This window comes from Rana temporaria, chromosome 2 (assembly GCF_905171775.1).
Source record: "Rana temporaria chromosome 2, aRanTem1.1, whole genome shotgun sequence".
Taxonomy (NCBI): Eukaryota; Metazoa; Chordata; class Amphibia; order Anura; family Ranidae; genus Rana; species Rana temporaria.
Genome location: NC_053490.1, coordinates 130,898,699 through 130,913,477, shown reverse-complemented (window position 1 = coordinate 130,913,477; position 14,779 = coordinate 130,898,699). Strand labels below are relative to the sequence as shown.

The 14,779-nt window shown below is 41.9% G+C and overlaps 1 protein-coding gene across 2 annotated transcripts in view; it reads right to left on the bottom strand.

The window, feature by feature from the left end:
- Window positions 1-1,934: 1,934 nt before the first annotated feature.
- TIMELESS (timeless circadian regulator) overlaps window positions 1,935-14,779 on the bottom strand; it is a 189,821-nt gene continuing 176,976 nt past the window's right edge. For both annotated transcript variants that reach the window (XM_040341046.1, XM_040341047.1), the window contains exons 28-33: window positions 14,194-14,398; window positions 13,892-13,946; window positions 13,200-13,267; window positions 7,563-7,626; window positions 2,448-2,518; window positions 1,935-2,362 (exon numbers count right to left, since the gene is read on the bottom strand). In XM_040341046.1, coding sequence (XP_040196980.1) covers window positions 2,256-2,362; window positions 2,448-2,518; window positions 7,563-7,626; window positions 13,200-13,267; window positions 13,892-13,946; window positions 14,194-14,398 — 570 coding nt within the window. In that variant the 3' untranslated portion in view covers window positions 1,935-2,255. The remainder of the gene's footprint in view (window positions 2,363-2,447; window positions 2,519-7,562; window positions 7,627-13,199; window positions 13,268-13,891; window positions 13,947-14,193; window positions 14,399-14,779) is intronic.

Here is a 14,779-nt window from a genome sequence, read left to right as displayed (position 1 = left end):
CCACCCCCTCACCCCCCCATCTCTTTTCTTCTTAAATCCAAACTGCAAAACACAAGGTATAGAGACAACTGACCGCCTAGTCCCCTGGGGTGATTTGGCATGTACTATTTACCCTCCTCTTAGTTGGGATGTCGCTGCTCTGACATTGGCGGTTATTTATGAAAGGCAAATCCACTTTGCACTACAAGTGCACTGAAAGTGGCACGTGTCAGTTTTTTTTTTTTTTTTTAATATCAGCCCTGTTGGGGGTCTTTGGTGAGATATCAGGGGTCTTAACAGACACCCGACATCTCCCCTTTGAGACAGAGAAAGGGACTAAGGACACAGATTCCCCAGTCCCTTTCTCTGCAGCCTCAGCTAAAATAAATGGAGAGAAGCTCCTCTCCATTCATAAACTGAAGCATCGTAAACACAGGTTACGATGCTCAGTTATGTGAATGAACAGAGTCCGTGATCACTGACTCTGTACATTCGGAATAGGTAGGAGCCAGATTTAGCTCTCCATCTGGACAGATCGAGGGGATGGAGGAGGATATTGAGGGGGACAGCAGCTGGAAGGGGACACAGAGCACGGACTGCAGCACGGAGGGGGGGACACACAGCATGGAGGGGGCCATGGAGCATGGACAGCAGCACAGAGGGGGACACACAGCACGGACAGCAGCATGGAGGGGGACACTGAGCACAGGCAGCAGCACGGAGGGGGACAAGGACCCGGAGGGGGAGAGCAGCATGGAGGACACAGCACGGAGGGGGACACAAACCCGGTGGGGAAGAGCAGCACGGAGGACGACAAGGACCCGGAGGGGGAGAGCAGCACGGAGGAGGACAAACAGCACGGAGGGGGACACGAAGCCGGAGGGGGAGAGCAGCACGGAGGACGATACAGGCACAGTCAGCGGTGATCGGTGCGGCTTTGGGGGGAGTTACAAGTACAAATACTAGTATCGGGACATCCCTAGTAGAAGAGTCTGAGGCCAAAACAAATTAAAGGGTTTACTGCTGTGGTGGTCCTTTTCACTATGAAAGAAAGCAATGCAGGCAGAGCAGGACCCAAGGGAAGCATGCAGGCTGGGGTCATCCATGTCTACTAGGCAATCCCCCCTGTAAATACAGTTAGACATGGTGCAACTGCAATAGCAAAAGACACATAACTGGCTTACGGTGGGAAGCGAGGTGTACTCACAAAACTTGGATAGCTGGCTTAAGACTGGCCGGTTGAGCTCTAAATGATCAAGAACCACTGCAGGTAGGCAGCAAACACAGGTTAGTGTTCCAAATGTCTCTTGAAGGCAAGAGCAGCAGAGTTATCCTTCTTTGTAGCACGCTAAGAGAGAAGAAGGTGAAGAGTGCATTTGACATTAAATACTGCTAGATGCCAACAGCACCAGTACGCTAGCTTAACCCTTTTCATGCTGTGGCATGTAAGTCAAAGGGACTTGGACACAGAAAGTGTTTCATAGTGACAAACCAGATAGAAGCTGGAAAGCACTACAATGTGAGACGCGGTATCCAGAGGGCACTTCCAGGCTCAGATGGGCTGTCACAGCAAGATCCAAGAGCACACTGGCAGCAATTGTAAGACTCTGTGACTAGGCAGGTCAGTCCGAATTAACTAGCAGCCACTGACTGAAGAATCCATGAAATTCACACACACACACACAAAAAAAAAAAAGTCTTAAGTTAGCAGAGCTGGGAAAGACATCCACCTCCTCAGAACACTAGCAAAAAACTAAGCATGGTGGATGTAGTAGGGGTTACAGCCCATAGCGAAGATACTTCCCGTAGACAGAAATACAGTCGTTTTTAGAAACCTGTGCCTCCCAATGGACAAAAGTGGAACAATGTGCACACCTATTTACACACTTTTTCAGAGATCTGTTCAGAATAAGGCATTGTAAAACACGGATACACAAATAAGGGATTCACAAATGCAAAGTATTTATGCACAATTTTATTATATATGCTTAATATTTAACCTATAACTGTAAATTATAAAATCAGGAAATCTTTTCTACCATGCAGTCAGATAAGTAAGAGTGTACATAGTCCAAGAAAATAGCTTAAAACCTAGAATGTCCATCTTTTATAAACAATTCAAACCACTGACTTAATTCCAGCGTAGAGAGCACTTAGCATTTCTGAAGATTCTGCTCAGGTTGTCAGCAAGTCCACGTTATTTCTTTGATATTATGCCACTGATAAAAATGAAAACAGCTTGTAAATATAAGGTGCGTTCTCCCTGAACTATCGATTTAATCTTCATCGTCATCAATTCGTAGCCGTTTTTTCTTAGTTGGCCGAACATCATCCTCAGGCTCTGAATCGGAGGCTGATTTTGTAATTCCAACAGATTTCTCCCCTAAAGGGTAATAAAATATACACAAGCTTAATGATTAATCAGAAGCAGGAGCCAAACCGTATGTTCAGTATGCAAGACTAGAAACCTTTATGTCCAGTTCCTGCTTCCTCATCATCACTGTCCAACAGTCGACTTCTTTTGGTGGCTAGCTTTGGTCTGTAAAAAAAAGCCATTGTAAGCTTCATCAGGTTGGTTTTATAAAGTGGTTCTCTGTATTACTATACAGTATTTATATAGTGCCAACAGTTTACACAGGGCTTTACAACTTGAGGGTAGATCGTACAAATACAATACACTTAGTAGTAATCAGAGGGGGACCTGCTTGGTAAAGCTTACAATCTAAGAGGAAAGGTCAAAATATACAAGAGGTAATAACTGTGGGGGATGTGCTGATGGAGAAAATTAATGCACAGTTGTTAGGTGCGGGCCAGATAGGCTTCTCTGAAGAGATGAGTAAGAGAAAGTCAGACAGATCAGGGTAGAGCATTCCAGAGGATCTAGAGAAGTCCTGGAGGCGAGCATGAGATGAGATGACAAGGGAATTAGAGAGCAGGAGGTCTTGGGAGGAGTAAAGAAAACAGTTAGGTTGGCATTTTGAGACTAGGTTAGTGATGTAGCTGGAGCCAGGTTGTGGATGGCTTTGTAAGTTATTGTTAGTATCTTTAGTTTAATTGGTTGGTTGAGTGGCAGCCGATGGAAAAATTTACAGAGGGGTATAGCAGACACAGAGCGGTTTGTAAGGTGGATGAGCCTGGCAGAAGCATTCATGATGGAGATAGCCTATTTAGAGGTAAGCCAGTATAAAGGGAGTTGCAGTAGTAGAGGTGAGAGATGGCCAGGGAGTGGATTAGAAGCTTTGTGTTGACACTGGTTAGAAAGGGGCATATCTTGGAGATGTTGCGGAAGTTGAGGCAGGACATTTTGGATAGCGATCGGATGTAGTGGCAAAAGGTTCGTTCGGAGTCCAGGATTATACCTAGGACCTTGGCGTGGGGGGACAAGTTGATAGTTGAGCCATTAAGATTGACAGAGAAATGAGGGGAAGTGGCACATGGGGAGGAAATATCATGAGCTCGGTTTTGGATAGGTTGAGTTTGAGAAAGGGATGCAACATCCAGGTTGATATGTCTGTTAGTAAGTAGAGATGGATATTGAAAGCCATAGAAGGCAATCAGCTGACCCAGGGAGGTGCTGTAGATTAAAAAAAAGGAGAGGTCCAAGAACAGAAACTTGGGGGACCCCGACAGAGAAAAGAAGAGGAGAGGAGGAAGTAGAGTTGTAAGTGACACTGACAGAGCGGTGGGATAGGTAGGATGAGAACTAGCAAGAAAACAGTCACTGAGACCAAAGGAGTGGGTGGTCCACTGTGTCAAAGGCAGTAGAGAGGTCCAGGAGATGTAGTACAGAATAGTATCTGTTGGTTTTAGTCATTAGTAGGTAAGGAGAGCAGTTTCCGTGGAGTGTTGAGGGCGAAATTCGGATTGAAGGGGATCAAGAAGTTTGCTCATGGTCACTTAGACAGTTGTAGACCAGTCTTTCAAGAAGTCTGGAGGAGAAGGAGAGTAAGGAGATGGAGCGTAGGTTAAGATTTGTGGGGTCCAGTGAAGGCTTTTTAAGTATGAGGGGTGACTTGTGGCATCTTCCCAAACTCTCTAAGGCCCCGTTCACACCTATGCGAATTGGTTGCAGATTAAACCGCATCCAATTCGCATAACATTATAAAATACATTGATTTTAATGAGGCTGGTTCACATATGTGCGGTGAATTCGCACTGCGCATTGCCCAAAAAGCGTGTGCGTTTTCTAGGCATTGCGGTGTGGCTCAGGTGCGAATTCAGGCCCATTATCTTCTATGGGCACGCATCTGATTCGCAGATGTGTTCAGTTCTCATCAGGATTTCTCTCCTTCTCCTCACTACACTCCCCCCCCCCTCCCCTCTCCCAGGTCTCCAAATTTGCAGCTAAAATGGAGGTGATCTGCTGAACAGCTCTTTCATCACTTTGCAGAGATGAGAGCTAGAATTCGCACCGCAAAAGTGTGAACCCAGCCTAAAACATGCGCTAGAGAGGGAGAGGTTGAAAATGTGAGTTAGAGAGTGTAGAATCGAGTCAGAGGGTGAGTGTAGCATCTTGCAAGGGAGCAGGATCCAGGGGGCAGGTAGTTAGATTGGCATAAGATAAAAGTTTAGCAACCTTGTTAATACTAGCAGGGTTGAATGAGGGAAGTAATTATTGTATCCATGGACAAGGGGTGTTGAGTGGGGGAGGTTTCTGAGCATTGGAGATCTCCCCACATATCGCCCCACAAGTTGTATCAATCTTATTTTTGAAGTTATTGGCGATCTCCTGGGCAGGGAGTGAATTAGAGGGTGGAGGCAGTGGAGGACAGAGTAAGGAGTGTTAAAGGTTGAGAAGAGTTGACGGTATTGGATGAGAAGGTGTTAATGAGTGTGATAAAATAGGTCTGTTTGGCAGTATGGAGGCATAAATTGTATTTTAGGAGGGCAGATTTATATTGGTTGAAATCTTCCCAGAACTTAGTCCGCAGAAGCTCAAGAGTGTGGCTACATTTTCTGAGACTTCTGGTGTCATCCGTTTGCCAGGGCTGTATTGGTCGGGGCATGATTCTGCGTGTAGTGAGGGCTGCAAGCTTGTCTAGGGAGGAAGACTGTTGTAGACGAAAGTGGCTAAGTTGGGGCAGGACAAACGAAAAACATATTTTACAAGCGCCTCTATGTTAGACCATGTGTCCATGCACAGATAACGTAGGTGTTTAGAAGAAGGGAAAAAAATAAACATCAAATGTGAGTTCAGGAGAGGAGCTGAAGAGCAGAAAAACCACTTGCTGACAAGACAAAGTTTTAATATATATATATGTTGGTCAGCAAGTTTGGACGCTATGTAAAATCTACATAAAAACAGAATGCAATGGATTTGCAAATCTCATAAACCCATATTTTTTTCACAGTAGAAAAAATTTATAATGTTTAAAGTTGGGAAAATGTATAATTTTAAGAAAAAAAAAAAAAAGATAACTTTGAAATTGATGGCAGCAACACGTCTCAAAAAACGTAGGACAGGGCGATGTCTACCTTGGTGTAGCATTTCCTCCTCTTTTAGCAACACTCTGTAAGCATCTGGGAACTGAGGAGACCTGTTGCTGGAGTTTTGGGAGAGGAATGTCCCATTCTTGCCTGATATAGGATTCTAACTGCTCAACATTTCTTGGCCTTTGTCGTATATTTGGTTTCAAAATGTTTAGCATTGTCCTGCTGAAATATGCAAGGCCTTCCTTGAAAATATGTCATCTGGGTGAGAGCAAATGCCGCTCTAAAACCTGGATATATCTTTTAGCATTGATAGTGCCTTTCCAGTGCAAGCTGCCCTTTTAATACGCCCCAATACAACCCCATGAGTGCTGATAACTAGTTGGAAGGTCCCTCTCCGCTTTAGTCCGGAGAATGCGGCACCCATGGTTGCTAAAAAGAATGTCAAATTTTGATTTGTCTCACCACAGAACACAGTTTTCCACTTTGAAACAGGTAATTTTAAATGAGCTCTGACCTACAGAAGACGGTGGTGTTACTGGGTCATGTTCAGATATGGCCTCTGTGCATGATACAGCTGGATGGCACAGTGAACTGTGTTCACAGACTGTGATTTTTGGAAGTATTCCTAAACCCATACAGAATCGTGCCCATTTTTAATGCAGTGCCGTCTGAGGACCCAAAGATCACAGGCATCCAATATTGTGTTTTGGCCTTGTTCCTTGCACAGAGAGTTATCCAGATTCTCAGCATCTTTAGATGATATTATGTACGGTAGCTGATAATAAATTTAAAGTCTTCGCAATTTTACATTGAGGAACATTATTCTGAAACTATAGGACAATATTTAGATGCAGTTTTTTTACATATTAGTGAATCTCTGCCTATCTGTACCTGTACCTCTTAGACACTCTAATGCCGCGTACACACGGTCGTTTTTCATCATGAAAAAAAACTATGTTTTTCCACGTTCATCATTAAAAACGACGTTGCCCACACACCATCGTTTTTGAAAAATGATAAACAAAGCGCAATGACGTACAACGCGTACGACGGCACTCTGAAGGGGAAGTTCTATTCGCCTTTGGGCTGCTTTTAGCCGATTCCGTGTTAGTAAAAGACTATTCGCAATTTTTTGTCTGTTACAGCGTGATAAATGTGCTTACTCCATTATGAATGGTAGTTTTACTAGAATGAGTGCTCCCGTCTCATAACTTGCTTCTGGGCATGCGCGGGTTTAAAACGTAGTTTTTGCCCACACGATCATTTTTTACAACACGAAAAACGACATGAAAAAATGCAGCATGTTCGAATTTTTTTGTTTTTTAGAAGCCGAAAAACGATGTGAAGCCCACACACGATCATTTTAAATGACGTTTTAAAAAATGTTGTTTATTTCATGCTGAAAAACTACCGTGTGTACGTGGCATGATTATCTAAGATGTTCATTTTATACCCAATCATGTTAATGACCTGTTGCCAATTAACCCAATTTGTTGCAAAATGCTCTTCCAGCTCTTCCTTGTTGTTAACACTTACTTTGCCAGCTTGTTGTTGCTCTGTCCCAACTTTTGAAACCTGCTGCTACCATCACTTTTCAAAATCCCCCCTTTTTTTTTTCTTAAAAACTGTAAATTTTTTCATTGTAAACATTTGATATGTTTTCTATTGTAAATAAAATATGAGTTTGAGGTTTGCAAATCATGACATTCTATTTTATGTAGATTCTACACAGTGTTAAAAAAAACATTTGGGGATTGTATATGCGTTACTAGGTTGTTATCTTAAGTAATAAAGTTATTGCCAACAAAAACAGGTTCATAGCAAAAATAAAGAAAAATCTTTTCTGGTCCATAGGAGGTATGCAGGGTGTCAAATGGGAAGCAGTTAATATCATCAGAGCTGTGTCTCTCCAATGAATGATAAAAGTATTTTTTTTGTAAAGTTTACAATAAATTTAATTACATAACCTGATTGAAACATATTGGTGAACACTGCTGAGATTTTTATAAGTGTTGAAAGGGTATACTTTTTTAATGCTCCTCTAGCTGCTGCCATTTTAAATTAAATCTTCTAGACATTTTTCATCAGGGAATAAGCTTCCAGAAAGGTTTGGCAAAGTAAGACTCTTCAGGTCCAGATTTCAGCCTTACCTGTTATCCCGGGAATCAGTTGCAGAGGAAATGCTAAGAGGATCATCTTCAAGTTCTTGAGCAGCTGAAATGTTAAGTCAAAATATGAGCAACATCTTACACAGCATGAAGTAGGGATAAAAAAAATGATCTTGTATTCCAAAATTGTACATACATACTCATCAGCATTGTTAGTTCAATGAATATGCCGCCTGATTTATGAGTCAGAAAAACCCTTCAGAAGTTTGTTTGCCACATTTAAAATGCATCTCCATTCAAGACCACCAGCCCAATATATATTATTTGTACTACAAGAGGGGCAAATGCCCCTAGCCCAGTCCTCCCCCTTAAATTATGAACATGTCTATGTTGTTTTGATACCAAGTTTGGCTGCGCAGAATGACAAAATCTTTGGTGATCATTCGGTGGGAGTTTACCTTGCATTTTATTAATGCCAGAGCCAAATTCTTGCAAAATAGTCACTGTGTGAGAAAAATATTTGTGCCATTTAACCACTTCAGCCCCGGACCATTTGGCTGCCAAATGACCAGGCCACTTTTTGCGATTCGGCACTGCATCGCTTTAACTGAAAATTGTGCGGTCGTGCAACATGGCTCCAAAACAAAATTCACATCCTTTTTTCCCATGAATAGAGCTCACTTTTGGTGGTATTTGATCACCTCTACGTTTTTTATTTTTTGCGCTATAAACAAAAATAGAGTGACAATTTTGAAAAAAAAAAAAAAAAAGCAATATGTTTTATTTTGCTATAATAAAAAATAAAAATATATAAAGAACACATTTTTTCCTCAGTTTAGATCGATACGTATTGTACATATTTTTGGTAAAAAAAAAAAAAAAAAAAAAAAAAATCGCAATAAGCATCTGATTGGTTTGCGCAAAAGTTATATTGTTTACAAAATAGGGGATAGTTTTATGGCATTTTTATAAAAAAACATTTTTTTTTACTAGTAATGGCGGCGATCAGCGATTTTTATTGTGACTGCGACATTATTGGCAGACATATCGGACTCTTTTGACGCCATTTTGGGACCACATATATACAGCGATCAATCCTCAAAAAATGCACTGATAGTGTATAAACGGGACTGGCAGTGAAGGGGTTAATCTTAACCACTAGGGGGGCTAGGAAGGGGTTAAGTGTGTCCAAGGGAGTGATTCTAACTGTTAGGGGGCGTGGCTATGAGTGACACGTCACTGATCGCTGCTCCCGATGAGAGGGAGCAGACAATCAGGGCTGTGTCACTAGGCAGAACTGGAAGATGCCTTGTTTACACCGACCTCTTCCCGTTCTGCAGCTCTGTGACCCGATTGCGGGACACCGAGTCCCTGGGTCCTGCTAGCATGGAGCTCGCGGCAGGGACGGCCGCATATTTAAAATGACCAGCCGTGCCATTCTGCTGACGTATATCGTCGTGAGCCAGTCTTTAACCGGTTTATAACAGGTTAATAACGTTTACAAAAGTTCCTAGGGAAAGGAGATATCAGTCTGGAACAGAAAACCCCTGTTAGACTTACGGGTAACGGTATTTCCAGGAACCTTCCAGGACAGCTACTTGAGAGATGATTGGCTCCACCCTCCAAAGGAAACACAAATCATATACAATTTAAAAGGCCCCTCCCTTTCCTCTGACCTTCAGTTAATTAGAAGATCAAGTAAACCTCTACCACAGTGCACTCGGCAGAGGAAAAAAAACAAAAAAAACACACCACCATCAGGTGAAAGAAAAATAGGGTGGGAATATAGACGCTGTCCCGGAAGGTTCCTGGAAATACCGTTACCGGTAAGTCTAACAGGGGTTTTCCCCCCTCACCTTCCAGGACAGCTACTTGAGAGGATAAGATACTATACCTTAGGGAGGGGCAACAGCCTGAAGCACTTTCCTACCAAAGGAAAGGTCCTGGCTGGAAAGCATCTGAACTCTATAATGTTTGACAAATGCATGAGAGGAGGATCAGACGGCAGCTTTAGAAATTTCTTCCCATGATGCCCCCGCTCCTTCTGCCCATGACGTAGCCAAGGATCTTGTTGAATGAGCCCTAATTCTAGAAGGAGGACTACGACCTGACGCTTTGTAAGCGTCACAAATAGCTTCCCTAATTCATCTAGCGATAGAGATTTTGGACCCCTTAATGGGACCACTGAACAATACTAACAGCTAGGAGGAACTCCTAAATCCACTGGATTTTTCCAAGTAAAGCAGCAGACATCTCTTTACGTCTAAAAAACAAAACCCTCTCCCAAAAATGCGGAGGAGGAAAGAACAGAAACTAGGAAGGACTACTTCCTGGGACCTATGAAAGTTAGAAGAAACTTTGGGCAAATAAAAGGGATCAGGCTACCTGTCCTCTAAAATCCTCAGGAAGGGATCTTTACAGGAAAGGGACTGCAGATCAGAAATCCATGCAAAGGCTCAAACTGAGCCCTTGTTCGAGCATTAACCACTTGACCACCGCCCCATGTCAAAAAGACGTCCTGTTTTTAAAGTTGAATATCTCGATAACGGCAGCAGCTGCTGCCACAACCGAGATATTCATCTTTTCAGGGGGCGGTGGTGCACACGATAATGGCGGCCTCCGCGGCGGATTCGCCGCGAGATCGCCGTTATCGGTGGCGGGAGAGGGGCCCCCCCCCTCCCGCCGCTCTCCCGCGCCCTCCGCCGCTTACCGGAGCCGTCGGTAGCGGCGGAGGGGATCGGATGTGTCCGGCAGCTGAGCGGGGACGGGACTGAAGGAGAAATCTCCTTCACCCGTCCTCATAGCTCTGCTGGGCGGAAGTGACGTCAAAACGTCAGTCCCGCCCAGCCTCTTAAAGAAACATTTTTTTTTTGTCATTTGAAAAAATGACATTTTTATTTTATTTTTTATTTTTTTGCATTTAAGTCTAAATATGAGATCTGAGGTCTTTTTGACCCCAGATCTCATATTTAAGAGGACCTGTCATGCTTTTTTCTATTACAAGGGATGTTTACATTGCTTGTAATAGGAATAAAAGTGATCAATTTATTTTTTATTTCAGTGTAAAAAATTATAAAACTAAATAAAAATAAATAAGAAAACAAAAAAAATTTTTTTTAAAGCGCCCCATCCCGACGAGCTCGCGCGCAGAAGCAAACGCATACGCGAGTAGCGCCCGCATATGAAAACGGTATTCAAACCACACAAGTGAGGTATTGCCGCGATCGTTAGAGCGAGAGCAATAATTCTAGCCCTAGACCTACTCTGCAATTTAAAAAATGCAACCTGTAGAATTTTTTAAACGTCGCCTATCGAGATTTTTAAGGGTAAAAGTTTGACGCCATGCCACGAGCGGGCGCAATTTTTAAGCGTGACATGTTGGGTATCATTTTACTCGGCGTAACATTATCTTTCACAATATATAAAAAAATTGGGCAAAATGTATTGTTGTCTTATTTTTTAATTCAAAAAAGTGATTTTTATCCAAAAAAAGTGCGCTTGTAAGACCGCTGCGCAAATACGGTGTGACAAAAAGTATTGCAATGACTGCCATTTTATTCCCTAGGATGTCTGCTAAAAAAAAATATATAATGTTTGGGGGTTCTGATTAATTTTCTAGCAAAAAAATTGTGATTTTCACATGAAGGAGAGAAGTGCCAGAATAGGCCTGGTGGTCAAGTGGTTAAGCACTAATGACAGATCCCAAGGATGCACATGTTTGACTATCCTGGGAGCATGTCTAGATCTGGCTGAAAGGAACCTCCTGATTAAAGGATCTTCCGCTAGCCTCTTGTCTGAAAACACAGACAGGGCCGCAACCTGAACCCTAAGGGTGCTGACAGATAGACCTTTCTCCACTCCCTTGTGTAAAAAATCTAAAACACAGGGATTAGAAAAATAATCTAAACCGGATCTCCTTTGCCAGGAACAAAACATTTTCTAAATGTTCCCATAGATTCTTCCAGTTACCAACTTGCGGCTTTCCAGGATAGTTTGAATAACTTTCTCTGAACACCCTTTCAACTGTAAGATGTGCCGCTCAGCCTCCAGGCCTTCAAATGGAAGGTCTGAGGGTTTGGATGCAATACTGGTCCCTGATGGAGTCGATGCTTCCGCTCTGGCAGGGGCCAGGAAAGATCCACAAAGAGGGTCTTCAGAGAAGAAAACCATAATTACAGACAAGGGCTTACACATCCAGGACTCGGCCACAACCAATACTGGATGCTACCAGAGCAGGTGGGTCCGCCAACCACAGTTACCAGACCTAGGAAAACAAAAAACATGTCGGTGCTCCTGGAGGGTCTGGAAACACAAAACAACTGAAGGTCAGAGGAAAGGGAGGGGCCTTTTAAATTGTATATGATTTGTGTTTCCTGTAGAGGGCGAAGCCAATCATCTCTCAAGTAGCTGTCCTGGAAGGTGAGAGGGGAAAAGTTTAAATATAGGTCGGTATCCTAAAACTTAAAAGCCACCAGGAGTTGAGGTAATTACCCTTTGCCTGGTTAACGGGGAACTAAATTTTAGACTGTATTGCTTAACCGCTTAAGGATCGCCTCCTGCACATATACGTCAGCAGAATGGCACGGCTGGGCACAAGCACGTGGGTCGCGGGCGCGCACTCACGACACGGTCCCAAGCTCCGTGACTGCGGACCCGATTGCCGCTGGAGTCCCGCGATCGTTCCCCGGAGCTGAAGAACGGGGAGAGCTGTGTGTAAACACAGCTTCCTCGTTCTTTACTGTGGCGCCGTCATTGATTGTGTGTTCCCTTTTATTGGGAAACACAATCAATGACGTCACACCTACAGCCACACCCCCCTACAGTTAGAAACACAAATGAGGTCACACTTAAACCTTCAGCGCCCCCTTGTGGTTAACTCCCAAACTGCAATTGTCATTTTCACAGTAAACAATGCATTTTAAATGCATTTTTTTGCTGTGAAAATAACATTGGTCCCAAAAATGCGTCAAAATTGTCCGAAGTGTCCGCCATAATGTCGCAGTCACGAAAAAAAAAAAAAAAAAATCGCTGATCGCCGCCATTAGTAGTAAAAAAAAAAAAATTTTTATAAAAATGCAATAAAACCATCCCCTATTTTGTAACTGCTATACATTGTGCGCAAACCAATTGATAAACGCTTACTGCGTTTTTTTTTTTTTTTTTTACTAAAAACAGATAGAAGAATACGTATCGGCAAAAACTGAGGAAAAAAATAAATGTTTTTATATATATTTTTGGGGGATATTTATTATAGCAAAAAGTTAAAAATATTGCACCACGTCGCACGACCGCGCAATTGTCAGTTAAAGCGACGCAGTGCCGAATCGCAAAAACTGGCCAGGCCCTTTAGCTGCCTAAAGGTCCGGGTCTTAAGTGGTTAACGTACGGGACAGTCATCTCAAGATAGCTGGGGAGATGCCATCCAAAAAGAAAGATACATAAAAATAAATTAACTCTGTCACATTATAAAATGATCGACTTTGTGCAGCTTTTAAACCACCAGTACATATCTAACAGTAACCAATAGTAACCTTGCATGCAATATATCACTTTTAATTGTCACAAAAAACTGCATGTTATATAACTTTGTCCAATTTATTTTTTAATGAATTATGTATTAAGCAACTTGTTGTAAATCTAGGCATTTGTGATATGAATATCAATGATAAAGTAACAAACCATTATCTATTTCTGGTTGCTCTTCATCATCACTGTCCATTAGCCGGCTCTTTTTTTTAACCTTTACCCTATGAAAGGAAAAATATAAAAAAAATTCATTGACAATTCATAAAATGATTACCTGCATTTATGTTAATCAACTTAAAGCAGACTTTGGGGTGGGGTAGTTGGTTAATACACCTACATTTCCTTTCTCCCAAATTTCATACTGCAACGAGTGACCTCGCCATCCTTCTGACAAGAAGTTCAAATCTCTTAAATTGATTAAAGGGGTTGTAAAGGTTCGTCCTTTATTTTCTAAATAGGTTCCTTTAAGCTAGTGCATTGTTGGTTCATTTACCTTTTTCTTTGATTTCCCCTTCTAAATGTTTTTTTTCTTTGTTTGAATTTCTCACTTCCTGTTTCTCCTCAGTAAGCTTTCCACCATCATCTGAGCGGTGGAAAGTCATTTAGAACAGCTTACTGAACACCTTACTGAGGAGGAACAGGAAGTGAGAAATTCAGACAAAGAAAACAAACAAAAAGAAACATTTAGAAGAGAAATTGAAGAAAAAGGTAAGTGAACCAAAAATGCACTAGCTTAAAGTAACCTATTTAGAAAATAAAAAATAAACCTTTACAACCCCTTTAAGTGAACATTGCTATTCTAGTGCAAGGTCTGCTTTAACTCCAAAAAACAAACATCTCTATACCTTTTACTTGACCTTTCAGGATCTGCAGATGCGCTGGGCGATGTCTGTTCAGTTTCTGGTAGCAAAATGCAACAAAATAAAAATTAATAAGAAAAAAAACACAACACCTGAAATTGCTATCGTAATGGTATGCAACGTCCTAAAAAGCTTGATTAAGGAACCTGCCTAGAAATCAGAAAAAGCCACTACTTTTTTATTTTTACTGTTAGTACCACACAACCATATACTATACTTTAGCTTAAAAACACTACAATAAGTACAAGTCAAATCATTTTTTTTTAAATAAAATTTTACCCTCTTACCCTGAGGTGCAACTGCGGTTTTCTTTTTTCGGGCAAGTAAGAGAGCACGCAAAGCCTCAGCTCTCTGCTCTAGATTGGATCCCAGGTCATCAGAGTCTATTGGTACATCAATGGGCTGCTCTTCTGGAGATGACAAAACAAGAGAACTGGCTGCCTCCCGAAGTTTCTCACCACTTAATTTTCCTGAAATTCGCCAAAAGGATTCCTGAAAGAATATAGGATATAAAAATATATATTTTTTATGAAGTAGTAAAAGAACCTCACTATAAATTTTGTAGTCCACAGTCTCATTCAAAAAGAAAATAAGTGGAAAAATTTGATTTTTAGTTTACCTGTAAAATTCTGTTCTTTTTGGGTATATCACTGGACACAGGGTATCGTCATATCCCTTAGGATAGAGCTATGCTGCCACCTTCAAGTTATTGGAAACAAATTGGTAAACGGAAGACAGGAAATCTCTTCCTAGACATGACTCCTCCCAGCTGGGCACGGCTTCAGTTTTTGTAACAAGCCTTGAACCACAAAGAAAAATGAGGCTGGGGAGGGGTCTCCGTGTCCTGTGATGTACTCCAAGAACATTAAACCG